General features: G+C 38.1%; 1 protein-coding gene across 2 annotated transcripts; it reads right to left on the bottom strand.

The window, feature by feature from the left end:
• Nucleotides 1–442: 442 nt before the first annotated feature.
• On the bottom strand, nucleotides 443–26468 carry HABP4 (hyaluronan binding protein 4). 2 transcript variants are annotated; one of them, XM_062600263.1, is made up of 8 exons: nucleotides 26041–26468; nucleotides 16514–16664; nucleotides 15611–15772; nucleotides 15341–15412; nucleotides 13365–13448; nucleotides 6347–6515; nucleotides 4343–4519; nucleotides 443–3263 (listed from the first exon to the last, which is right to left on the bottom strand). In XM_062600263.1, the coding sequence occupies exons 1-8, from the start codon at nucleotides 26366–26368 to the stop codon at nucleotides 3207–3209; spliced, it is 1200 nt and encodes a 399-aa protein (XP_062456247.1). In that variant the 5' UTR covers nucleotides 26369–26468; the 3' UTR covers nucleotides 443–3206. The 2 variants fall into 2 exon arrangements, with proteins under 2 accessions (XP_062456247.1, XP_062456248.1); XM_062600264.1 differs by lacking the exon at nucleotides 15341–15412.
• Nucleotides 26469–27747: the final 1279 nt, after the last annotated feature.

Raw genomic sequence — 27747 nt, 5'->3', positions numbered from 1 at the left:
GAACCTTATTCACACGTAAAAAGTGAAACAGCTGAAAGATCACCTCCCATAGGCTGCTTTAGTGGTTCTGATAGCTTAATATCACTATTTATCACCTAAATTTTTCTCCCAGGGTATTTTGCTACCGAGTCTTTTTACGCTCATATGTTAAACACAGACAGTCCTCATCTACCTTCCTTGAAAGGCAGTCACATAGGAATCTACCCTTGTTGAGTTCTATGCCATGATACCACGTATTTCAGCTATACCACAAAGCCATTTAGAGCTCAGTGTTGGCATGATATCTAAGAAGTGATCTTTCTAGATAAGCTTAAGGTAACTTATATTCGTCTAAAACATGAAACTAAAATGCAGGGGTCTGAGATGACTAGAGTAACTAACAGCAGAATACCTTGTAGTAGTGTATTAAAGAGTAGCATGACTGAGATCTGCAGCACTAGTCTTTCTCAAAGAGGTATACCACATTTTATTAGCTTTTACAAATATATTTACATGTCTACCATTTGGTTTACATGACCGAAGGTAAGGCTAAACCAGGAGCCACTGGTGGCAGCAGACATGTGCAGAACAGATTCAGCTACTTTGGATCTAAACCTTGGATACGACAGAACATTGAGGTTAATAAGGTGTTCATTTTTCAGCGCTAGGCAAAGTAATAGGTTCACTGTTACCACTTAATAATTAATAATTTCTTCTCTATATTTAAACAACAACAACTAGGGAAACTTTCAAGGCATACTCAAGGCACACTGAGGAAAGAAAAAAAAAAAAAAAAAAAGAGTCACACCTAAGCTGTTCTAAGACATTTGATTTAATGTAGAGTAACCAGTCATCCTAAGCCTCATTCCTATCGTTCTTCTTAAAAAAAAAGGCACTCCACAGATTAAACAGAAAGTCTTAAAAACAGCCCACTTTTTTTTTCTTAAGCAGGAGCTTTTAAAATAAACCATTTGGTCAGCAGATCATTTACAAATAGACTTGGACAACTGCTTTAAAGCGTTCCCCATTTGTCATTCTGTTTTAAGAAACAGATCAATGTTAGAGCAGTAAACAGCAACTTTGAAGTAGCAGTACAAATTTGGAACACAGAGGTGATCCTTTCACTCCTTCCCACAGAATGGTCAGAACTGGATCAACTGCATGCTTCAGACTTCCAGTAGAAAAAGGAAGGTTTGCTTTCAAGTACTTAATTATTTTTCTCAGCAAAAAGAAAAGTTAGTAAGGTAAGAGGCAACAAGAAAAGATACACCTTAAAATTTGATGGAAAACAAAACTGAGTCCTCCAAAGAAGCTCTCCAGGCACTCATGTGATAAATGAGGAGGAAAAAAAAAAGGAAAAAAAGAAAAAAGAAAAAAAGTCAGACTTGTTCTGTCCTGCCTCTTGGGAAACAGAGGACATGGAGGGTAAGAACGAGCAAAAAGCTCCAAGAGCTCCATAGGGGGATTACTTATATTTCATAATCATGAAAATTCCCTTTTGGGGAGAAACAGATACTTTTAAAAATAGTACAACAGCAGACAAATCTCAAATTGCAATGATTTCAAATAGTAGCTTGCTCCTACAAGATGAAATAGTCCTTTACATTATTTCATCCAGCTCCATAATGCAAGAAACGACAGCATTGGTTCCCATAATACCACTGCTTTCAGTTAATTATGCACGTCCTTTCTACTACAGTTTATCAGATTACCACTATGCCATTAGGATGACCTCCTTTGGGAATTTAGAATCTTATGTTACAGCAAACTGTCACACAGCAGAATTTAACAAAACGAGAAGTACCATTTGGGCAAACATAAGTTTGGGCGAACATCGTATGGATCATATTAAAAAAAGAAAAAAGAAAGAAAAAAAAAAACAGTGGTTTTCCTAGGATTATATCCTAATTGCATAAAGCCTTACCACCGAGATAAGAGTTTCTTTAAGTTTCTAAACATGTCTCACTCTTACTAGAGGTTACTCCAAAGCAAAGTAACAGGTTTCCCCCACCACAAGCCTCATCTGCCATTTAGTCTCAAAGGAGATTAAGAAATGGTATAAAACAAAATGAGGCAGAGAACCGAAAAAGAAAAAAGTCTATATTCATCCTGCTTTCCCAGTAAATCAGCGTCCAAGTTGAGCAAGAATTTGAAGACTCCTTTGTGGCTGATAGTCTTTTCCAGTACGTCCAGCGTAGTTCTCTCATTTCTTTCCCTCATCATTTCTGGTACAATTCACTCATTTCTCTCAGATCCCTGAGAATGGCTCTGAATACTCTTTGATAGAGAAAGAGTTACAGTGTCTGACTCAAATTAAATCATGTTAAAGCTGAAAGGACAGGACCATCCCATTTCATCCTCAATGTTACACAAACTTCTTGGTAAAGCAAGAGGTTTTAGCATGTAGTTGCTCCTGCTAAAAACAGAAAGTTTCCTTAACAGTTTGGTTCTGTCTTTAGATCAAAATCATTATTTCATTTCACCTTCAACATCTTCAGATTAGTTGTAGATTACAGCTTGTTACTGAAGCAAGGCTTGTGATAGTCAGCTATCAGTTAAAAGTGTCTGTGCTGTCTTAATTTTAAGATCACTCCTATCTAGAGAGATGATCACTGTTTTGGGTGAGTAACATTTGCTGTTTACATTCTTTGGACTACTGTCAAACAGCAAAAGCTTCAGTCTGCTACTCTGACTTCTGAAAATAACACCTCAAACCCAAACCAATGAGCATTTTCCTTTATTTGCCAGCCTCCAAAGAATTGCAACTCGTAACTATGTAAGGTATGCAAAGGTACACCTCACTTAAAGAAATAGGAAAGCAGCTTTCAGTTGACTACAGTGAATCACTAGAGTCCCAATTGCAGACCATGTTGTACAGCTTACATTTCACTGTGCTGTCTGGAAAACTTGATGTAATTGCTATATACATATTTTAAGCACTGTACTCTTGAATGTCACTTGAGTCCTTGTAGTAAAGTACCATATGCCTTCACACAGTTTCCGTAAATGGAGGCAGACACAGGAAGCTGTGACAGAATCCCAGTCCACTGGTATCTCCAGAATCCCCTTCCAATAGCACAAGGGTGCAATCATTTCACATCAAAAAGAAAAAAACAAATCAGCTTTCCATGTAGACTCAGACTTTCTTTTTCCACAGCAACATAAAATTGGTCTCTTCACAGCTATGCCAAAGCTACTTTTAGATACTGTCATTCACAATAGTTCCTTCAAGCTAAAGCAGGAAAATCCTCAGGATCATCAGGATTTGGAGCAACAGTCTGCACCTGTGAAGTCAGAAAGGAAGGTTTATAAAAATTGTGTTCATTTCAAAAGCAGCATCTGACAGCTTTTTTTTTCTTTTTACCCTGAAAATGTTCCATTCCTCTAGTCATCCAAACTACAGATTAATAGACTCACTTTCACAGAAATACTAAACATTTATCTCTGAAGTTATGACTATCATTATTGTTATGGCATGAACATGTTTATAATGCTAGTATCTTGCCTGGGCAGGACCAGATGATCTGCAACACTAAAGTAAAAAAAAGTAAAGCCAGTCAGCTTTCCACCCATAAACCTGGTTTAGCAGTGCGCATTATTAGCTTTTTACATTCTAAGGCTGCTGCACACATTTGGATTGCAGTTTTAAAATCTATGCTCTGATACCTTGAAAGAGCCTCTTTCATTCAGATGAAGCAATCTGCATCAAGTCACATTCTTCAAGTTCCAAAACTTAATTAAAGGAAGTATTTTACTCAGATAAAACTAAACTGAGACCTTGCATTATTGTGAAGAGAAAGATGTCATTTTTAAACTGTCAAACACATTCAGACCTTGTTCATTAAGAGGAAAGGCAGTGGAAGTTTTTTGTTGTTGTTGTTGTTTTTTGTTTTTGTTTTTTTTAGTTGAATTTTCATGGAATCAGTCTAATAGAGACTTCAGCTTGTAACCTCCTGTATCTTCCTCTATTGGGTCCCAGATTTACCAGTTTCTCTTTCAGTTAAAGTTCTATCAGGATGTAAACAATATTTCTTGTACAACATACAAGCTTTTAGTCATTTTAATTACTTCCCCATTTATATCAGAACTCATTGCTGAAACAACTCTTCATTGCACCCCTTCCTCTAGTTACTGTTACAGTAAATAGTAATCTGACCTTTGAAAGTTATGTGTTAGTTATTTAAGCTGAACTGGAACTTAAAATTAAGTAACCCCATATGGGTCAGGAACTCAAAATAGCCAGGCTAACATACTATGAGGTAGGAATTAGAAACAATTCTGCTGTCATTAATGAGATCTTGTAGAAAATAAAAGCAGCAAAAAATCGCCCCCCCCCCCCCCCCCAAAAAAAAAAAATCCCTACTTCTGGTCGAGGCCCTGTCTCCTCAACTCGTCTGCCACGACCACGACCACCTCGTGCTCCTCTTGATCCACGGCCAGGGCGAGGGAGACTCCCAAAATTAATATCCAGCTGAGACGTTATGTCATTCACTGCTCTTCGAAAGACGTGAGAATCATCTTCAAAGTCGTCTTTTTGCAACTAAAAAGAGCATCTGGTTAGAGTCTAGAACTTCCACATACAAACTTTCTCCCTCCCCAATGCACTCACACTTAAGCTGCAAACTAAGCAGTGGATTAGTCAAGATGACACCCATAATAGTAAATAAACCTTAACTCACACAGCGTGTGAACAGAAGCAAGACAATCACAGTTTCCCAGACACTTCGGCTACTTCTTTGTTAGTTCAAATAGTCATGAGGACAAAATCTTCTATATCAGCTCCATAATAAAGAAGTTTTCAGCAATACAATCTACAGGTTTCCTAAGGGACTAGAGAATCTGGCTTAAGCTTCTTACTCCTACAACTATCTTGAAGTAATGGTTAGAAAGCCATATTAGAGCATAGTAGCTACATTTAGCTACTAACTGAGCTATTTGTCTATTTGTCTGCAGCTATGAGATTATTACTGTTTTAAATCTGGATGTCCACAGGAACTAGTGGATGTAAGACTATTTCTCAACATTGTATTGAGGTAATATGCCAATAATATGTAAGCTCATCCATGCACTGGTGAATTATTTGATGATGAGTTATTATCAATTTATACAATGTTTAGAACAGTGATCCAATTCATCACATTATGCAGTTCCTGTACCTGCTGCTCTAAGTTCATTTCAATAAGGTCCCTTGATACTGCCAGCTAAGAAAATTTAGGAGCAAAAATAATAAGCTTGCATGCATTCTTCAGACACTTGCTTATACTCTTCAGAGTCTGTGAAAGCTAATTATGATTCTTTTTTCTTTTCTTGTTGGGGGAAAAGGAGGTGGCAATGATGGTAATTGTCACTGTGCTAAGAAGGACACTGGCAACTTCAGTATTAGAGTCTGTCCTGGAATTGTTCAATGATCAAAACTGATTAAGACTTACTATGAAAAGCTATAAGTTTGGAAGTTAGTATTAAAACTACACAAAGGATAACATATATATTGCACACATGCACATAGGCCTTAACTAAGGATCACAACTCCATCATGCTAGGCTATGACTATACGCAAATACTTGTACAACCTTCAAAATTTAAAATCTAAGTAAGCAATAATCTATGAATGAATCCTCCTCCTTCTCCCCAGCACCTCCCAATCATATCAATAACCTACAATTCTTCCCTGAAATGTCAGAACCAGCAATATAGTGGAAAAAAAGTTTGGGAGAGGGAGGAAAAAAAGCACATGACTACAAACAAGCTCTCCAGAGTTACTTCTAAGAAGCAGGACCCTAAAACCAAAAAAAAAAAAAAAAAAAAAAAAAAAAAAAAAAAAAAAAACTTCACATATTCTAAGTACACAATGAAAGCTAGGATCCAACAGAGATGAGAAATAGGACACTTAGCATCCAGACTAACAGATGCCAAAATCAGAATTTTCAGTATATACATGCAAGTGTATACTGCTAAGTATTAAAACACGATTCAAAGTTAGGATACAAGAAGTATTCAGCAAACCAAGTTTCTCTAGTGATGTTACCAGAGATCTACACAGGTAGCAGCAGCAAAGACACAGATTTTGCTAAATCTGAACTATAAGGTAGAACAATTTGAGATAAGTATTCATGATAAGTATTCAGATAAGTTTGATATGTTACATATTTGCATCACATAAAATAGAGCTGATGATTAAAGAGAAGAAAATGAATAGGTAATAAGTTTAAGGCAGGTTTAAGAGCACATATATGATTACAGTAACAAAGCTTGAATATGGATTTCCAGTCTGCTTAGATTATACTAAATCTCTTAGAAAAAGAATAGAAACAGTTTCCTAACCCTGCGCATAAAGCAGAGCTTACAGAATTTCTGAGGCAATGCTTACATCATCACTATATTTTGACTTGTGTATCACCACTGCTTTGGAAGGAACAGTGGATTCTGGCTTCCGGATGTTGAATTCAGGCTTTGGTCGACTCTGTTGCTGAAGAGTTTTCCACTCATCTAAGGTCATTTCTTGAACTACTTCTTCCATTGGCTCCCCTTCAGCAACTCTAAAGGTTTATAGTTATAAAGTAAAAACCATTAGCTTGCAACATGCCCAGAAGAAAAAGAATGCTAGTCTCTAAAGAAATGATATCACACTGTAAGTACAAGCACTCTGGATTCTTGTCAGTCTGTCTTTTGACCTGGTATATTCTCAACTCTACTGTTTCATCAGTGAGTCTGCTCCTAGCAATACAGCCATAGTTATAAAAAACACCCACATATATATACATATATATATATATATGTATATGTGTATATATATATATATATATATCTCAAGCAGGTTAAAACACCCTAATTGCAAGGTTTTATTGATTGCAGAATGACAATATGAGATGGAGTCATGCTTTAGCACAGCTTCTGGGCCTCTAAAAAGAGCCAACCATATTTGGAAACTTCTAGATTGTTATTAATATGTCTTTTCCGAATTCCACAAGATTTTTTTTACACGTCTGTTGTCAAATGCAGCAGAGTGCAAGGAGATAGAATTTATCACCTGCCAAAAATAAATAGAATAACTCTTGTTCAAGTTCACATTTATTACACAAAGGTGTAATAATGCTGATATGATCTAGGAAAACACAAGGAGCATGTCAGAGTCTGCCTTTTTTATCTCTGAACTAAAGAATAGAGACTATATGCCCAAGGCTGCATGTCTGTGTTCAGAGATACATAGAATGAGATTAAAAATCTTTCACCTTCTCTACTCATCACTGCTTGACTATTCATCCTGCCATTTTTCTGATGCTAGCCATCACTATTTTGCCCAGGACCAGCAGCTACAGGTGTACTTTTTTTTTTTTTTTTTTTTAAGGATATTAGCAGAAATCTATTACCTACCAAACAGGGCCAGATGAAGAGAGCACAGCTCAGTTCATCATGACACTTGTTTCTTGTTCCAAACAAAATCAGATGCCATGAAGTACAGGAAGCCTTGCAGTAATTAGTCCCAACTATTTCTCCCTCCTCCCCTTCTCCCCCTAAACTATTACGCATGGCAACAATAGTCAAAGATGGCTAAATATTTCACTAGCACTGTTTTTCCTCAGTTTATTTCCCTAGTAAAATCAGAGTTCAGGTCATCTTCTACCAAATCTTGAAGACTAAGAGTAGAATTTTCCAGTGTAAATACACAGTTGATTAGATGCAAGTTTGAAAATTAGTTTTCATCGTGGAAAGATGTAGAGACAAGTAACAATCAGTGAACTGTGCATTTTGACTTTGAAGTTGTATGAGTATCCTAGCAGAACACTAATTTGCTGGAAATGCTCTGCATGTTTAGAATCAGTTTCTGTAAGAATAGACTTACACTCTATTTGATCTTGCACAGAATTATCTTTTTACCTATCAGTCAACATTATATCATTTTTCCAAAGCACCCAGTATATAACAGGTAAAAGCACAAATTTGAACTGAACAGTAAAAGAGCTTGTTTTAATTCAGAATACAGTTTTGAACAAACTTCAAAAAAATACACAAGTCAAAAATATGCAAGCCCTGTACTATATGCTGACCCTCTAATATACCTTCATACCCAGTTATTTAGAAAGTTTCGGTTGTAAAACACTGAAAATGAAGATGACAGGTAAACAGTTTGTAATTCCAAACTGACTAAGAAGATCTAACCCTACATTATTAGAAGGATTGTCAGGTAAAAGGTTAACTCATTTACTGAGTTAAATGAAAAGGATACTGATGAAAGGATACTGATGAAAGATGCAACTACTTCTAGAAAAAGACCAACAGATCCTGTTCTGCATGCAAAAGCATTAAGAAATGCTTACAACCCAAACACTTCCATTTGTCATCCTGATGAGGAAGAAATCAGATAATTTTAGGTCAACTATCTGAAGCTTCAATTCTGAGAATATTTATTAGAAAAAACAAAACTATTTGCAAGTATCCAGAAAAAAAAAATTATCAAATCAGGCTGACTTCTTCCTGAAAACAAAGCAACAGCCACTCTGACAAGCGAGAAACAGTAATTCAGATATCTGAACTTCAGGGAAGTCTCTTGACCTTGCCTCCCATGAAATTCTCAACAAGTTACAGAGTCTATTTCAGATGTTGATGAGACCTGTAGGAAGATACGAAACTAACTGCAAAACAGACACGGAAAGTAACCTTAATCTTTTAAATTACAAAAGAAAAAAAAGTGTATTTGTGTGAAGCTTTAAAGACATCTTTATTCAACATTTGCAGTTGAAAAAGTAACATTCACTACATTTTCTATGGTACAAAATTCAGGAAAGAAAAGGGCAATATGGCATGTTTTGAAGAAAACAAAGGTACTGACTGTTATGAGATCCTAAAGAGTTAAGTTTAAGTTGCTAAGAGTTAATTTAAGAGTTAAGTTAATAAGTTGTTAAAAATAAATAATAATAAAAAAATAATAATAAAAATAGAATGCAAGTCCCAAAGAGAAGCAAGAATACTCAGGCAAAACTATCAGCTGCCCAAACACAAAATGAAGAACCATAAGCAAGGTAAAAGTTCTGAAGTAATCCCTCTATGTGCTCCCTAAAACATTATTGCAGGTAACTCAAGCTAAACTTTAAAATCAACAGTATTTGCCCTTTTTGAAACAGTGTAACATTATAAGGACATACATCAACAAGAGTTTGTTTGAAATACATTGCTCAGTAGAGTGGAAGGATTATGCCACAATGTGTCAGCTGAGTCATGTATTCCAGCCAGTGGAAACAGATAGAGAGTTCAGATGAGAATAACAAGATAGATACGAGGTCTAAAATACACGACCTGTAAGGAAAGCTTTTGAAGAGGAGCTGAGGGGGAAAAATACTTAATATTAAAATGAAAAAGAAATTGCATATCCGTACTGATTAAGACAAGATTTGGGAGAGGGTAAAACCATCACTACAGTAGTTTCCAATGCTAAAGGATCAAGAAACACTGGAAGTATATCCAGGGACACTGAAAATCATCTTTACAGAACAGTTATTAAGCAGTCAGACAGGTATTAAGAGCAGTATAATTACAGTTGGTCCTGCCTCGGGTTGGCAAGGCCTCTTTCATACCTAATTGCCTGTAATCACAGGACAAGAGGACATTCTGCTAGACAGCAATCACAAGTGTTGTTTAAAACAAATATAAACATACCCAAACCAACCCTTCCTGTTATAAAGGAAGTACAGAAGTGCCTACAAAGGAAATTTTTGGTTTCTCAACTTGAAAGTACAATTTTATCTTTACTTGAAAGGATGGTTTCAACTGCTAGGTTATTAGCAGAAGAAATTTGTTTTCGAACACTGAGAATCCAACGGGAAAACATCTCCCACAACAAGATAAAGCAGAAGGAACCTGTGTACCATATTTTGGCAAGAGCTCCAATTGTAGCTAGTTCTTTTAGGTCTAGAAGTGCACTCTGTGCATTACCTTCCATCCTCTTGCCCTATTAATTTTTAGTAACTACTTGTTGTGCATTTTCATTAAGTTGATGAGTTCCTTGGCAAACCAACAATCGTGTTTACAAAGTTGTGCCAAATACATCAGTGTGGCCTCTAAAAATGAGGAAACTGTATTCACAGTGCAAATATATATCAAAATACCAAACTGGGAGCTTTTAATAATGATTTCTACTGCTTCACTACTTTTAATGAATGACTATAATCTTTAAACTATGCATTGTTTACTATGCACGTCTTTCGTCCATGAACAGAGTAATATACAGAAATGAGGACCAAAAGAATGGCATTCAGTTCAGCTGCTCAGCTAATTAGGTTCATAACATTAGAAGTACCGATTCTCTGGCTTTTTTCCTGATCAGTTTTTCCATTACTTCACTGCATAATGCTTTCTTGATGAAAACTGAAAAACAATTTGCATGAATTTTTCCCATTAAACATCATTTACAGAATCCATGGCTTTTAGTGCATTACAACCACCAGTTTAAGCAACTCTGAAGTTACACAAGGTAAGATAAGATCAAGCTACAACAGTACAAGTTAACTACTGAAGAAACACAGTTAGCCAAATACTTAAAGATTTCATCTAGTTTAGTAATAGCTTTATATCACTTTTAATAAGGCACTTTCAATAAGATGGGTAAATAGGCCAGTAAACTTGAAGACAGATTTTGAAAATCTTCATGATCAAATGATCTGAAGAATACACAGATCACCAAAAAGAAGCAAGCTCCTGTCATCAAGAATCCTGTGCCACCACAGAATAAATACTAACTCTCCGAACACCTTTAATAAGAAATTGATTAGATTGTGTCATACTAGTGGTGAGGAAGAGTCAAAAATCTATTTGTTTGAAATACCAGGCAACTAAATTTATTATATTGCTTGGGCTGTGAAGACAATTCCAACAGAAGCTCAAGCAGCTGTGAGGACAACTGAACTAACATTATTTTATACTTATTATTTGCAGAAGAAAGGCATGCAGTTTGGCATGCTACAAATAGCAGAAAGAGATGCTATTGAAGAGTCAATAGAATCTGAAGACCTTGGAAATTATAACTAAGTTATGTAACTATAAAGAAACCATTGTCCAGCAACATTTTGCAATGGAAGGTCAACAGCAGTGTAGACACAGTCCTAAAGGTAACAGCCAGTAGTTTACAGAAGTTTGAAAACATCTTTGTGGAGTTGCATTGAAGCATCAGTACAACACCAGAAAACTGTACAGTACTTCCACACAGTCAGAGAGATTATTTCCATTTTCCAGGTGTTTCTTTCCTTTTTAGAAACAGTTATACTAGGGAGGAAAAAAAAGGGGGGGAGGGGTAGTTTCTTCTCTTATTTCAGTACAAGCACATAACTGCAACTAAGCAGTAGGGGAGAAAGATTCCTCAAAGTTGCTGCACTTAAGAAGAGTCAAAATGAGAACAATTCTGGCAGTAGCTTGAAGCAAGAAAACCCACAAAATCTTGAGGCTGTACAGAGAACAGAAAGTAACCCAGCTAGAAACTTCTGTCACATACGCCACCTGCCAGAAGACAGCAAGTCTGGAGAACAGGTGCAACCTAAATGGATAAGACCTTAAAATTAACTCTAAAGCACATCAAGCCTGGAAACCATATTCCATCACTTTCTGCCTTTAAGCATTAAGAGAGTTCTAAAGAATTAGTTCCTTCTTGTTACAGAGTATTCCATACAGCCATCCCTAATTATATAGGCACTACTTAGCACAATGTTCTCTCTTTAAAATAAAGTCATCAAGCTGATATTAATCTCATGAGTAACTGCAAAGAGGTGTGTGTGTGTGTGTCTGTGTGTGTGTGTGTATGTGTGTGTGTGTGTGTGTGTGTGTGTAAAATTTTTGCACTTGTTTTGTATACAGATCTAAGATTCTTCAGGATACTTACAGCACTGAAACACTACGCAAATTTGTACATGTAGGTTACTTGCATTTTCGAATCCTACAGATTTCTGTGGACTACGCTAAGCTTCTTAATAAGAGACGAAAAAGAATAAACCCATTGGGGACAGCTCACAGTCTGACAAAACACTTAGTAACCTTTGAGAAAGTGAAAAGAATTAAAGTCAACTTGCAGACTGAGATGGTTTTGCTACTAAGTTGACTTTTCATAGCCTATGTTCCACATGTAACTGATGTCAGGATACATTTACAAAGAGCTTGAATTTCTGGCTATGATTTCAGCTAGCAGGAAGTGAAAACTGATACAAGCCTCTGAAAAGAGTAATGGCATCATAAGTTTTTTTTAAAAAAATGAATAGCCATTTTAATATTTACCTAAGTTAGTCAGTACAGTGGAATTTTGAGAGATCGTCTACACTACCCATCCGATTTAAGCTAAACTAGGAACAGTTTTCTGGAAATGCAGTGAACTTCATTCAATTCCAGAGATAGATTCCACCCTCTCCCCCTGCCACATATAGTAACTTTTAGATGTAAGTTAATAATAGTAGTCTTAAATAAAAAAGTCAAAGCTGGATCTACTCAATCACTAAGGAAGTTTTACAGTTTGAGCATAAAACAGGTTTTGTATGCTAGTCGGCACTATAACTTTTGAGTTAAAAAAATGAATCAATGCAACCATCAAATATAGCTGCACCATTAGGGAGGAGGGGATGAGTCTCTGGAACAACAAAAGAGAAAACTGACAGATTCCAGCCCCTTTCGCTGTTCAAGGGACATTCACTGTAAGCAACTAACTTGTTTTTTAAAGTCTATTACTCAAAACACTCCAGTTTTTTTTTCTTAAGGCAAAATGTTTATTTCATCTGAAGTAAATTATCTCATCTGAACAATGAATGCCAGAAGAGGAAGGGCAAATTTCTCTTTCATTTCCCATAATTTTAAGGCTCACAGTAAACCTTTAGGCTCTACAGAGTACTTTCATGAATGACAAACATTTGAATGGTATTGGTAATTCATCAATTACTGCCTTGAGAATTTACATTAGTGTATAAATGTATTTTTATGATTACACGGGTATCTTGAATACCCTTTTCTTAAAGAGTATCTTAAGAAAACCAGGGCAGTTTTTTACAAGTTACCCAAATTAAACAGGTAACTGACAATATGTAAGCCCCCAGTAGTCAAACAACCTTAGAAGCATAAGCATCACTGATCAATCAAATGCAATTTGCAGTTATTCAAATTAAGCTAGACTTTCCGTACATAAAGACTACCAACACTTTGAAAGTTTCTGTTATTATAGCAGCATTTAAGTGGTTTAGAATTAGGGACTTTTTTGTTGAGTAATACAAAAATACAGAAAAATTTTCTCTGTTTTTAAAAATTTGCACTTACAAGATTTTCCAGTTCTGATTTCAAGAAGTGTACCTTCTAATACAAGTGAGGAATATCAGTAACAGTTTTTCTTTGAATTTAGAAAGTAAAATAATTTAGTCAGACTATACTTGTTCAGAGGTTCTCCTTCAGATGCCCCTAGTTGCTCAGCTGTTTCAGCAGTTTCTTCCATTGGAGCAGTCTGTTCCATCTCACTAAAACAGTAAACAAAAACACAAGAAGTCTTGATGGGTCACATGGGGGGTGGGGGAACAACAACAAAAACCAAACACTTTTAGATCAATACATCACTTTTTCCAGGCATAATTTCTTGAACAGAGGGAGAAGGCGGGGAGGGGAAGGCAGTCAAAGAGGAGGAGGTAAATAAAATTCTGCAGTTATAACAAGGAATTTGATCTATTACATAACTAGATTAGTGACTTAAAATTAGAAGTATTAGGAAAACTCTATTTCTATGCATTTTTCTTCCCAGAAAAGAAAAGGACTAATGATGAAAACTAATGGCAATGCTTGATTACAGCACATTGGTCTTGTATATTTTATTTTCAGCTATTAAAACAGAAAAAAACATACTTGATATTAAATTTAATATATTTTCTGTAACACTGACATTAGTTCACTGTCAAATAAGAGCAATGGTATACTTATTTTCATTACATTGATAAGCATAAACTTCATAAAGTTAATATCTTCTAGTTTTAGTGCATTATTAAGCACAATTAATGCACAATAGAGAGGCTTTTAGAATTGTTTAGACAGTCTCAATTAATGTCACTTCTATTAGATTCATCACATTACACAAGAAGGCATTTCTATCTCATACATACAAGCCATGAAGCTGATGCTACTGAATTAAAAGTTTTAGGTGGGAGACAAAACAAGTAATCTTAGTTTTCTTGAACTTTATGAAGTTTGCACGGTCTTCCATAACACCCTAAAAAGTTTGTTTATACAAGTTTTGTACTGTTGGTCAGATACTTTGTGTTACTGTATTTGTATAGCTGATTCCCATTTTGAAAAGCACAATACCTTACCAATCTTTTAGTAACAAATTAAAGTTGGTGCAACCTTTCAGAAAGACTTGGAACATCAAAGCCCAAAATTATTAGCCACAGAGGAGATAATCTGGTTAGATTAAAAAAAAAAAAATCTTAGGAAATCTAGTATACATTGACAAATATTGCCATATTTAATTGCCTGAAGCCATTTTTCTAAGTTATAAACAGGAAATTACATTTTTAAGTATGATTTTGTGAATGAATGCGTATACAGCCAAAGATCTTTGCTGGAAGCTGGAAGGTTCAACTTTTCTCTGCGCACACAAAACTTCCATTTAAAAAGTGAAGCTTCATCCAAACTGGTGAAAAGTTGATCTAGTCACATATTGGGACAAGTAACTTAAAGTAACTTTCAAAAGTATATTTTGAAGTGCAAAGAATGGAAGAAAACTCAGATTTCTAGTGAGTTTTTGCAAACCCAAATAGAAGCCAGTAAGAAACATGCAGAACTGAGATTTTTAAGTGTGTAGGGGAGGAGGGGAGCAGAGAATCTAGATGACTATTAATAAACTTCCAAATTCTGTCACTGATCTTCATACAATTTATAATGTATTCCAGTAGCATGCTCAGATAATATTATCTCTAGAACTGCATTGAATTTCATTACAGCTTTGCCATCTATAATTTAGACATTATACATAAGACTTGAGGGGAAAATGGGACTGGATCTTACATCCACCAACAAGGTTCAGTTCTTAACTAGCATTGGAAAAAACTCAGTGAACACCTCAGACCATTTGCACAAATATTTAGGGGAGGGGAGAGGGTTGTACTTTATTCCAGTTAAAAGATTTCTTGGTCCCAATCAGGAAAATTTTGGCCCTCACTCAAGGAATATCACCATGCTTTTGACTACACTTCATCTCACTAGCGCAAAGACAGAGAAAAGATTAAAACTATGCTCAATCACAACTATTAATAAAAAGCAAGAGGAATAAAGCTTAAAATACCCACGAAACTTCAAAATTACAACCATACCCATTCCACAGAAAATGATGACCTATGGTGGGCACAAGTATATATTGTACCTCATATCATCTTTAACTGTTCCCCAGTTGCGAGCTCCACTTCCACTCTTTTTCTCGTCTGCTCTTATTCCTCTAGAGAGAGAAACAGTGGGGTTTTTTTTAAGTTTAAGAGCTTTTCTTCCATTAGGGCCTCAAACTAAAACCAATACTGACTTTTCGACAACTCACTTGGGTTGAAAAGAAAGAGACAAAATACTTAAGAGATACTAAAGTGCTGAGTGTACTGTTTACTTGTACACTGCATATGAACGAACACATGAGAACACTTACGTTTTATCACTCCCACTTTGTCTTTCAAATTCCCTTTTTCCTCTTTGGTCAAAGCCATCAAAATTTCTACTTATTCCACCACCTCTTCCTCTGCCTCGCATTCCACCTCTTCCTCCACCACGTCCTCGTATTGGCCTTTCACGGTCAAACCTTTCAATTGGTCTAAAAATAAGTTTTCTAGTCAGATTTTTGTTGTATCATTAGAAATGGCAAACAAAGATACAACAGAAATAGAAACTTCTGCTGATCATTGAAAATCGTGAAAACATTAGAAAAAAACAAAACACTAAGAAGTGTCATATCTTTGGTGACTTTATTAGGCAATAAGTCCACTATTCAAACTCATATTTATATGTAGCTGCTAACAAGGTCTTGGAATTTTAAAATACCAACTATTGTGACAAAAAGCAAAAACAACCATGCTCTTAAGTATTAAGAGTTCAGATGTTATTATTCTGTTACCTACAGAGAAAGCAAAAAGGACATGCACTCATTATTCAACTGGTAGATGTAGGATAAACGTATAATTTGAGTCTGAACTGTAAAATCTGTTCTACTTCAAATCTGCATGTTCTGCAGAACTTGGAAGATATTAGAATTCAAAAATAGAATATTTGTCCTGCAGACTAAGGGTTAGGTTTCCAGATATTAACACTTTTGTTAAATGTTAGAAATACAACAAAACTAAAACTAGCTGCAAATCAGTTTGCAGGGAAGCTGAAGTTACAGCTCTGACAGGTCTAAACTGCTTCAGTAATTTCACACCAAATATATGCACTAATAATACAATCATGCCTCAAATCACCCCTGGCTACTAAGCATTCAAGAATTTCAAAGTCTTTTCCTTCACATCTCTGTGCAAACCTTCTATGACACACTTACAGCTCCTTAGATTATACATACTTTTCTACCGTGAATTCCGCTTGTCTTTCAATTTCATAGGAACGATATTCCCTGAAAGAGGGTCTCCATTCAGATTTGTCTTGTTTTATCTCTGTTCCCCTGTTGTCATTCCATCCTTGTTGTTCTCCCCGTTTAGGAGCTCGCTTCTGGCCTGTACACACACACACACACACAAATTACTAACAGTTTAAAATAATCCACATTAATCAAGTGAATTGCAGTCAAACTGTAGACTGAAGCAAGTTGACTATACCTTACAGCCTTCTCCTTTACCCTCTCCAATCCTGAGTCTGCCAAAATATTAGAAGTATACAGTTAACGTTACCACAAACACTGTTTTAAAGATGGTTCCTTACTTTTTCTTCTGTAAGGAAGAGTGTGCCTCAGGCAGACATTCGTCTGGCATAAACACAATTCAGCCACTTCAAAAAAAAATCAACTAGAAAAAAATCTCATTTTGCTAACTGACATAAAAAAGGAGAACAAACACTGATCCTGCTATGTTATATCAAAGAGCTTGCTAACATACTACAGACATGACAGGGAAACTTGGCTGGAAGATATGAATTGCAACACTTGCAGGAGCAACGAGGGAAAGAGGGAAAGATGGGGTTAGTTACAGACTGGCATTAATTCTTGATCAGACAACACACTTCCTGCTAGACAGATTGAATTTAGAAGCTGAGCCTACACTTCTCTACTTTAAGCTCAAAGTGTATGAAATCCAACAATAAAATGGATCACATTCACTTACTGCTCCATGGAGAAGGGAACCATTTACTAACACCATGAATCATTGAGTTTAAAAAGCAGAAACTCATACAATAAGTACAAGGGCTCCAACACTAGTAATTAATTCTAGAATATAGTAGTCCAAGATGAAAATTAGGCATTTGGGGTTTTTTTTTGTTTGTTTGTTTGGCTACTGTTGTGGTTGAAGAGGGGGTTGTGGGTGTGGAGAAGGGGAATAGTATGTTGGTTGCAGAAGTTTTAGGTTTCAGTGAATCCAGCAAGCAACTGCAGAAACAAAAACTCTGATCTCAGCTCAATAAAACTGAGCTCTTCCTTCCACAAGGGTACCTGTGCAATGCTGGCAAAGTTTCTGAATTCAGGTTAGTGGATATATGACAGTCCTAGCTACTGTGCCTCGGTTTCTAGTACATAAAAAGGATAAAACATACTCTATGCCACAATATTAAAGTGCAAATGAATTCTTAGCTCTGTAAGTGGGAGGTGGGGAAGACTTCTGTTCAAACAGGTAGCAAAACATAAGTGTCAGACATCACTGTTAGAAAGAAAACTTTGGAGAACTATCCACTCAATGGCAGTAAATAAAGTTTTGTTACGCAGTAAGGACAACCATATTTGTATGCACAAGATCGTTTAATTTGTATTGCACAAGCAATTGTAATTTGATGGTCTTTAAATTGCAAGCCACTTTATACAGTAAATGCTGACAATTATGTTTTCTGAAGGTTTTGAGTCCCTCATTCCTACAAAACTGTATTTGCCTCAAAAATTATGATGTAAAACCTGAATAAAGAACAACTTTGAAATTAGCTTCAGACAAAGCTTTTCTAGTTAGAATGCTTTAATAAAATAACAAAACTATAAATAATACAAAACAAAATAATTCAAATGTATGCAAACTTTCTGCAGTGCCATTTGGAAAACAAGCCCACTGTATGCACATTCCGACTGTACCACCTGTTACACAAATGTTACTTCCAAATCGGGAATCTTGCTTTGCATAGCCAGTAGAGAAACTTCTTTTGATCTCATTTTTGTTATCCTATGGGTCTGAATGGAGAACTGCAGTACTAGGATGCATTGTTAGTCACTTTTTGAGCCTCTCCCAGCCTATCAGAAACATGTTCAAAATAGAATAACTTAATAAGAACAGGGTAGTTGGAGATCCATCTCCCCTACATACTTAATATTAACCTCTTTTTCACCCAGAGACTCAGAGAACTGCTTAGTAGTAGTAAAGCAATACCAAAGTAACAAGGGTACCAAAGTAATTTTAAAGATGACAATCGTAGGTTGCTAGAAACTAGCCCTTAGATGTAAAAAAAAAAAAAAAAAAAAAAAAAGTGGGGGTTAGTACACATGCCACTAGCACTGACTGCGCTAAACAAAGCAGTTCTATTCTATTGATTTCAACATAAGGCTATTTCATTGATTCTAACAGATAGCTGTAATTGTTGCAGATACTGCAGATAAAATTTAAGTACCAAGAAGATTAATTAGGATACTTAAAACCTACATAAAAAATGTTTTTTAAAGGGTACTGACAGTCACACGGTAGTAGATTAAAACCATACAAATCTAGTAACCACACCTTTCTAACAAACAGCAGGGCAGAAACCTGCAACCTCTTGTGAATCAGTACAAATACAATGCAATTTTCAGTTCAGCACATAAAGGCAAAGCAAACTAGAGTTTGGCAGTACTGAAAATAAAAGCTATTCATTTTTAATCCTCTGCCATATTCTTGGCATAATGACGACCCATTTTTAAGTAGCTGAAGGGCCACCTACCCTTGGAGTGGGGGGCTTCAGGGAATAAAAACAAGGGCAGTCTTGTATAGTGCTGCCGTGATGGTTTTCCTTTACGGTGAAAGAAAAAGCCAAGCCTTCAACCTTCATTAATTAGCTCTAGTGTACTCCAATTTCATTTATTTGTTTACATATACAGAACAGTAGACAGGCTTCCCCTCAAAACTTTGAAACAGCCCAAGGTTTCACAAATCACCTACTTGAGTTCTTACAAACACCACACTGGAAAATTGAAGATTGCTCTTCTCTAATTACCAAGCTTACCCTCCATTTAAGGTGTTCTTCACATGTCTTCCAGTTATGTCAATACTCAGCTGAGAAGGTCATTCTTCCTCATCTCACCACTACTCTTCCTGAGAAGCTCCTGCACCAGACTAGTCTATCAGTTAAGTTGCCTGACACTTCACTTTCTGAACTGATGAATCAAAAAATTTTCATGCTAAAACTGCTTCAACGAACTTAGCTGACTGGAGACAGTTGAGTTATAGACAGAATGATATCTGCAAACAGTAAATTTACCAGGTACTGGAAGTAGACATTGTTAGTTAGACAAAATAATAACAATAAATTTAAAAAGAAAGAACCTATTTTATCAACTAGTGGTAAAACTCTACATCCCACAGAACTACAGTGCTTCAAAAATTTTCACTTTGTCACATTAATACCTCACTAGCTTTTCTTGTAGCATTTAGGTAGGAAGACTTTCCAGAAAGTGTTTTTAAGAAGCCTATTTCAACAAACTCAATTGGTAAAGCAGAAATGCTATACCTAAGAACTTGCACTGTTCCCTGCCAGTAGACATCTATGTTTTTACAAAAGGATTTAAAACAGCTCAGCAAATTCTAGCCTCCTTTGAGCCTTTTCATCTAGCTTTCACCCAGAGTTTCTCTATCCATAACAAAAGAGTAGAATTCTTCCTGGGGAAGAAACATTGTTTTAGTTTTTGTGGGCTACTCACTGACCTCTGCTGAGACATGGCACCCTCACCTTCCCCCTCTCCCCCCCTCCCCCAAGGGAAAAGGGAGCATATTAGCAGCAGGCTCACTGTTTTCCAACTTGCTCAACTTGCAGTTGCTGTCAGTCACTATAAGCTATACCAGAAATTTTGTTCCGACTCCCCTCCCTCCTTATCCAAGGAGCAAGCAGGTGATGGTGGCAGTTCGCATGCCATAGGCTAAAGATTACTGCTGAAAAGAACACCAAAATCTTGTATTCAGACCTAAAATCCAGCTGACAGTACCATATCAGACTGTTTTATGGATCCTCATAAGCTTGAGATCAACTCATCCCACGAGAAAATTGATATTCAAGCCTACCTAGAAAATCGCATCAATACTCCATTTCCACAGCCACAGCCAGAAATGAGGAAGTACCAAACTAAGTTATTTGTGTTTGACCTAAGTAACATACTGTTACTTAAGTAACTGGAACAGAACAAAGGCACATGTTTTAACTCATTTTAGGTGAATGTTAGAGCAATTGTAGAAGATCAGACTGAAGATGTATCTATTTTACAGCAAAATAAAATTAGAGAAAGACAACAGTGACAAAACATTTCCCAACTTCCAGCAATCTACGCTTACTTTTTTTTGAATCTAAGACTGTAAGCATTGGTTTATGGAGAGAAAGCCCCACAGAAGGGCTGACATGTCTTTACTGGGATTTTGCTCTGAACAGATGCATACTTTTGTCATCGTTGTCATCTTGTCCTACAGCAAGAACTGATACAGGTCTGTTCTCTATAGAAAAAGCATTCCTTCTCCTTAATTTACAAAATATGTCTGAATTGATATGCTTTGATTTCTGTATAATACCAAGTAATAAAGAAACATTCTGTCTTCCCCAAGTCCTACCAGTAGTTCTAAATACAATTCTATTGTACCCTCACACAACTCTCCGTAGAAGAAAAGCCTCAATTTAACTTCTTCCAATACACAAATGATTCTATAACTTCACACTTGTCACTCATTTGTGAAGCTTTTCTAGTTTTAATATTTTTTGAAGCAACCAAAAGAGCACACACTCTTCAAGATGCAGAAACATCAGATTCACTTAAAGGCATAAAATTCTTTTTGTTTTCCTTGCTACTTCCATTTCAGTAATTCCTAACACTGTCTAACTTTTAGACTGCAACTGGAAATGGACCTGTTCTTTTAATACTATTAATCCTAATCACTCCAATTCAATTGCTACTGTAGTTCAGGAAAGAGCTTAGAAAAATATTTCATGGTACCAGTAGCTAGCAATGTTGCTCCCTCATTTCCATGTACATTCTCCCAAACATATTACTTTATACTTACTGATACAGAATTTCATTTATCATTTAATAGTTCATTCACAATGTATGTTGCAACATCACAGTGTTTGGCCATTTTAGTTTACTGAGCTAAATTACCTTGTAACAGTAAATCTCACTGGTCATTTTTTATTTATCCCTTTTGCAAATCTTTTTTTTTTTTTTTGCAGATTTCCAACCCGTATAAACACAAAATAAAGAATTTGGACTGGGTTTTAAATTTTCCATTTCCACACAAGTTTCACATGCCTTGCGGATATCCAAACTAATAGCAACACTTTCATCGATCCTAAAAGCAAACCTCTTTTCTCTTCTTCCAAGAGACCCATACCCATCATCCCTCAGATTTCAGCTTTACAGCTCATTTTTAAATGAAGAAATCTGTGTCTCAATAAATAATTTAATGGGTGTTCTGAAAAGCAAGTAAGAACAGAAACAGAAATACTGCTCTGGTTGGTCTGGAATGATAGTGAGTAGAGAAATGACACTATCATTCAAGGATCCCTGTTATTAAGTAAGCCTCCATAGAAGGATACTGTTACCTTAGCATCTCAGTAACACATTAATATGTTTATGGTTAACATATCTTTCTTTAAAATTGCATAACTGTAAATATTAAAAAATGGTTCTCATCCACATACACTTTTTGTTTGAGGATTAGAACACATCAGATTTAAGACTGCATGGATAGCCTTAGTTCTTCCCCTATGCATATGGGTAAGCCAATGTGATTTTAATTCTAACCTTCAAGTGTTTAATTTTGTGAGCTAGAACATAGGTATGGCTAATTAAGTGATTTGCAAATTAATACTGTCTCTCAAAATATGAAAAGCAGGCTTCAGCTATTTCATGCTACACATCAAAGACAGCTAAATGGAGCTAGACTCTACTTTGTGATATTTTGTTTCCATGTGTGCCAGCACTCAATTACAGAATTGCCTAAGCAGCTATCTTCTGGACAATCCTTATGACTGTGATTCTGAAAGAATGATACTCGAACTATTAAAACAACACGACAACTGCAGTCAGCATGACTTAAAATTCCTCAGAAGCATTCCATGCCATATTGACCTAAAACAGTAGCTAAAAATGCAGTCAGATAATATTCAGGAAATACATACAAATGTTACATGATTTATCAAATGTACATGAAAGAAGAAAACCTTTTAGAGGTATTAGCAACAAAGGTTTAGAGATTTCCACTGAACAGAGCTTATTACTGCATACTCAACAAATTTAATCTGCCTGGACTGGTAAAGAATGCAAGCTCTGCAACTGAGCCTTTTGAATAAAGAGCTGGCAAATGCAGTTTGCTAAAAGTGAATGGAGTTAACATTAAGAGATGCAATTACAAGAGCTGCAAAACCTCTAAACAGCCTTTACACCAAGGTAAAGCACACAGCTTAAGAGTGACAAAATGTGAATGTCAGTAAAAAAGAAATAAATACAAGTCATATCAGCCAAAGAGCAGATAACGTGGTAGACTATGAAATAAGGATAGAGAGCAGAGAGCAGAGAAAAAAGAAAAAAATCTTACTAGTGCATCAATTCACAGTAGTTTGGATTGTAAATGTTTAAGTACTGAATTACCTGACAAAGTCAGCTTCAGAGACTTGTTTCAAGTTGGAACGATTTCCAGAAATTAAGTAAAAACTTTTCTGGAAGTGATACTCATGAACCAAATAGAAATGAAGACATTGGCTTACGATGTTTTGCAAGAACATCTCCCATTTTAACATTAAAATGTAACACTAAAGAAAAAGGGTCTCTCAGTGCTTCAAAGTCTTACATTTATTAGTCATTTGAAATCACACAGAAGGTCTAGGCTTGCTTCAAGTCCTTAAGTAAAGCCTATTTTGTTCAGATTTAGTAGGTTCAAGAAATAATACAATAATAAGAAAGTAAACTTAACTTTTACCAATATTTTTGAAGCCCAGGCAAGCAACATATCCCAGTAATTCAATAAAAGTATGACAATGCAAACTAAATTTTATCACTTCGATCAGAAAACCAGAAACTGCTTCAGCTGTTCAGATGGGTCAAGATGTTCCTTTGTGACATTTAATTCCTAATAAGCAAAATGAAACTAGAGGAAGTGGTACCCTAAATCTGACAGCTTTTTTCCTTTTCTTAAAAAAAAAAAAAAATAGGAAAAACAATCTTTCAGTCCATTTAGTTTTTCACGTCTGGTCAACTTAAATAAATATTATTTATCCCTCAAATAAAGGGCCACTCTTCCAGTGACACAGCCATCCTCAGATGCTTTATAGCCAAGTTCAACTGGTGAGAGGAATTTACTGATTGCTTACTCATTCTCACCCATTAACCTCACAGCATCCCGAGTTTTTTACTACATTCAGAAGTTCTTAGCTTCAGGTCTGTACACTTAGTCTCTCAACACTGTATAACCGAAAATAAAATACTGTTTCCACCTTCTAAAAGCTTAGATTTTTTTTTCCTCCACTTGCTTTGTATTTGTCAGCTATGCTGTCACTGAACGTGCCCAAGTCAGGTGGCATTATCTCAGCAAGCCTGTCCCAAAAGAGGAGCTGGGCCTGCAGATAGCACGTCAAGAGCAAGAGAAAGCAGGCAGGCCCAAGTCTCAACTCTCTGCCCTAGTTATCTTCCCGATCATCATTTAGTTACAATCCTTATTTCACAACAAGCCCAAGACACATATGCAGGAGCACAAAAAAATCCAGGAGAGTCTCTTTAAAGAGGAAATTGCAGTGTATTTCAGACCAAATGTCAGCTTGTCTTAAACTAGATGTTCATTCACTTTCCTAAGCCTCCCATAAGCCAGCATTCTTTTTTCCCCATCTTAAATTAGCAGGAAATGAGAACAAGACACACACACTTGATGCCTCTGCATAGAGAAACTGGCTTTCTTGACATCAAAATAACAGAAAATTATCGAAGACAGTCTACACAGTTACTTAAGACACTGTTTTACACAGAAGATGCCTATGGACAAATAGGAGGTAAAAAGTTCTTCATCTATTTCCATGGTCCAGGAGGCTACTAGTAATAGTCATTACTTGCTCTAGTGCTTTCAAATCAAAACTTAAATTTGCTGTTCAATGAACAGGCTCCTTTGCCTTATGTTGATAACCAAGGAAAGTATCCTCAATATAAGCCAGTTCCTAATGTGAATAACCATCTTCTAGACAGCGATCTAGGAGTCTTACAAGAATTTCAGAAGATGACAGTTTTAGACAACTGTTTGGAAATGACTACTTGTAAGATCATCCTCTGCCAAGATGGTCATTAATTAGTGCATGTTTCATATTGAAGAGTCTCTGATCCACAAGATAAATAATTACTTTTGGGTAGTACAAGATTTTAAGTCTAAGTAATGGAGCTGGTAGCGCTGGCAACGCTTTAATGAAACAGTAATGTCAATGCAAGGGGCACATGACTATGGAGCATCTTCCTTTGTACAAAGTATTATAACATGTGGTTTAGTTGTTACTGCGCACCTAACAGGAGCTGCTGCACTAAGCAAATCTATACTTAATAATATAGAAGGAAATGAAAACCTAATGTTGTTAGTTTCATTGCAATTCTTTGTGGCGAGAGACTGGGAATTTACATGAATTTAAGAGGGAGAGAACTAGTCTTCTGTGCAAAGTTTCTCAACATTACACAGTCATCAGCCAGCTTTTATATACTTTAGATTTTGTCTCAAATTCAACAACATGAAGCTCAACATTTTTTTTTTAATAAATGAAATAGCCACAGGAGAAGGAGGGCGGGGAAGAGAAGGAAAGAAATCAAAAACCCTACAAATGCAAGATATAGCCCAGCAGAACATTCAGCTGCAAATACATTTTGATACAAAAGCAGAATAGTCACACTTACCACAACAAAACTGGCTCCAAGCACCAAAACTTAGCAGCTGACAAGCAAATTAGACTACACCTGAACGTTATCCTAAAGGATTCACCCAGGAAATACGGAGTTTTTTTAAAAAATTTCAGATATCAATGCAAGCTTAGGATAAATTTAGCAGAGATCTCTGAACATGCTATAACCTTGAAGAATCCGAGGTGCAAAAAAAGAGAGCAAGAAATCAACGCTTGAAGGTTCAAACCACTGAAAGGAGATGGCCAAAGTGCCAAATATTGAACGTACCAAGAGGGGTGTTAAAATAGCAGTTAAACGATAGATGCCACAGCGGAAGAGTTAGTACCATCACGAGACAAGACGCTCTTCTGTTTACCTCTTACAATTATTTCTAAAGTTACAATTTCAACATCCAAAGGCCTGTTTCCCCTCTGAAGCCTTACGAGCCCACTAAAACTCCGCACGAGCGAGTCTGAGCAGCGTGCCGAGGCAGCCACCCGAGGCGACGCTCTGATTATCGCTGCTGCACTTCCAGGTTCGCGCTTACAACACAAAATCCCGGGGCTTTTCAGCACCGTCCAAACACGAAGAGTTTCAGCCGCAGAGCGACCACCGACACTGCCGCCGCCTCCGTGCCCCAGCGAGGTGCCATCCCTCCCTCCGCCGGAGCCCCCGGCCCCGAGGGCAAAAACGACACACGGACAAACGAAGCCCCCGCGAGGGAAGCAGCGCGGCGCTCTGAAAGCCGCGGGCCCTCAGCGCCCGCCCCGCCGCCGCCCGCGCTCCCGTCCCGCGGCCGCGCCCTCCCCGGCGCGGGGCCGCCGTACCGGGCTGCGCCGCCGCCGCCGCCGCCGCCGCCGCCGCGGGCGCGGGCGGGCTCTCGGGCTGCTTGCGCTCCTTCTGCGACTCCCTCCTCGGGGCGCCGGCCCTGCCGCCGGGGCCGGGGCCGGGGCCGGGGCCGGCCCTCCTGGCGGCCGCCGCCGCCGCCGCCTCATCGCGCTTCTTCCGCTGCTGCTGGCGGCGCTCGGCCTCGCGGAGGATGTCGAAGGGGTCGGACTCGTCGTCCAGCAGCTGGTAGAAGCGGTTGGCGACGGCGCAGCCGAAGCTCTCCTGCATGACGGCGGCTACCGAGCCGCCCACCACCCCCTTCATCATCGCCGCGGCCGGCCCGGGGCTCCGGGCCCGGGGCTCCCGGCGCTGCCAGTGCGCAGGGCTAAGCCAGCCCGCACGGCGGGGGCAGGCGGGCCACGGGAACGGCCGCCGCGCCGCGCCGCGCCCCTCCCGCCTCAGCACCGCCCAGGCCGCCGCCCAGGCCGCCGCCGCCGCGCCATTGCCGCGCCCCTCGCCCCCTTTCGAGCCTCGCGGCCAATGGGCGCGCGGCAGCCCCCCGCCGCCCGGAGCCGCCACCTATCCACGCTGCCGGCCCCACCTACCACCAACACGCGTCGACCAATGCTAAACAATGGCAAGGGAAAGCAACCAATCGCAGCGCTGGTCTCCGGCCCGCCCCGTGGCTGCGGCTGTAGCCAATTAGCGCGCAGCGCCACCGTTTCAATAATGGCCCGCTGACCAGCGCGGGCTGCCGCTTGAGCCGCCTCAGCGCATGTTGATTAATTATTCATGAGCTCATGAATTATTCAGCAGCCGCTCGCACGTGGCCCCCCTGCCTCGGCCCGGGGCTCCGCGGGCTCTGCAGCGGCGGCTGCCGCGGCCCCGCGGCTCGCTGCGCTCGCTAAGGGCGACGCTGCCAGCAAATGCAGTGGCGGGGTGAAGCCCAGGCATCTGCAGTGCATTAATTGATCAGTTTTTCTTGACACAACGATCCCAGGAGCCTGGCAAACGTACAGAGCCAGGGGATGAGAACGCGCTATCATTGCTCAAAAAAAAATCAATATTTTTTGTTTAAAGGATGGTTGGAAGACACAGAGTAAAATAGAGTGCTTCAGATTCCTTAGATTTAAGAAAGGCGTTTGATCAAAGGAAATCTGGAAGCCTTAACTCAGTAGTGAAAGTTCAGTGCTGAAACTGGAGACTGCAGGAAAGAGTCTACTTCGAGTGCACTGAGTTGAAGCGCGCAAAGGCAGGGCTTCTTGTAGGCAGAGGTACTGAGCATGCAGCAACTAAGAATAAATACTATTTTTTTCAGTCTGCCCTCTTAAATTTTGTCTACCTTCTCTCAGGAGGCAAGCCTCTGTAAAGGCAGCTATGGAGGCACAAATATGTCCAGTCCAGCACCTTTTGCTTTAGTTTGCCCTCATGACACAGTGCAGGCAGTTGACAGCATTGGTGCCTTGCTGAAGGGGACTGAGCTTGCTCTGATAATAAGCACATCTTTTCATTTATTCTCTTGCTTCCCAAAACTGTCTATATATTTGCGTTTCAGGCTAGGCCATTAGGTCAGAGTCAAGAGCTTAGAATTTGTCATCATCAAATGACTGTTTAACCAACAGTCTTTGGATACAATCCACCTCTTAATGAGTGATTTTAATGAAAAAAGGAGCATGCAAGTATTCTGGCCTCTAAGAACAACTCAG

This window comes from Rhea pennata, chromosome Z, assembly GCF_028389875.1.
Source record: "Rhea pennata isolate bPtePen1 chromosome Z, bPtePen1.pri, whole genome shotgun sequence".
In the NCBI taxonomy this organism is placed as follows: Eukaryota; Metazoa; Chordata; class Aves; order Rheiformes; family Rheidae; genus Rhea; species Rhea pennata.
This window is presented reverse-complemented; position numbering and strand designations above follow the sequence as displayed.

Bases quoted from the DNA above. Each gene is read 5' to 3' on its own strand.
- HABP4 (XM_062600263.1), bottom strand. From the start codon at position 26,368: ATGATGAAGGGGGTGGTGGGCGGCTCGGTAGCCGCCGTCATGCAGGAG. The intron at 15,773-16,513 runs GTATGTATAATC...ACTTATTTTTAG, and splicing joins GCGGAATTCACGGTAGAAAA to ACCAATTGAAAGGTTTGACC. The intron at 6,516-13,364 runs GTATAGTCTGAC...ATAAACCTTTAG, and splicing joins GAAGGAGAACCTCTGAACAA to AGTTGCTGAAGGGGAGCCAA.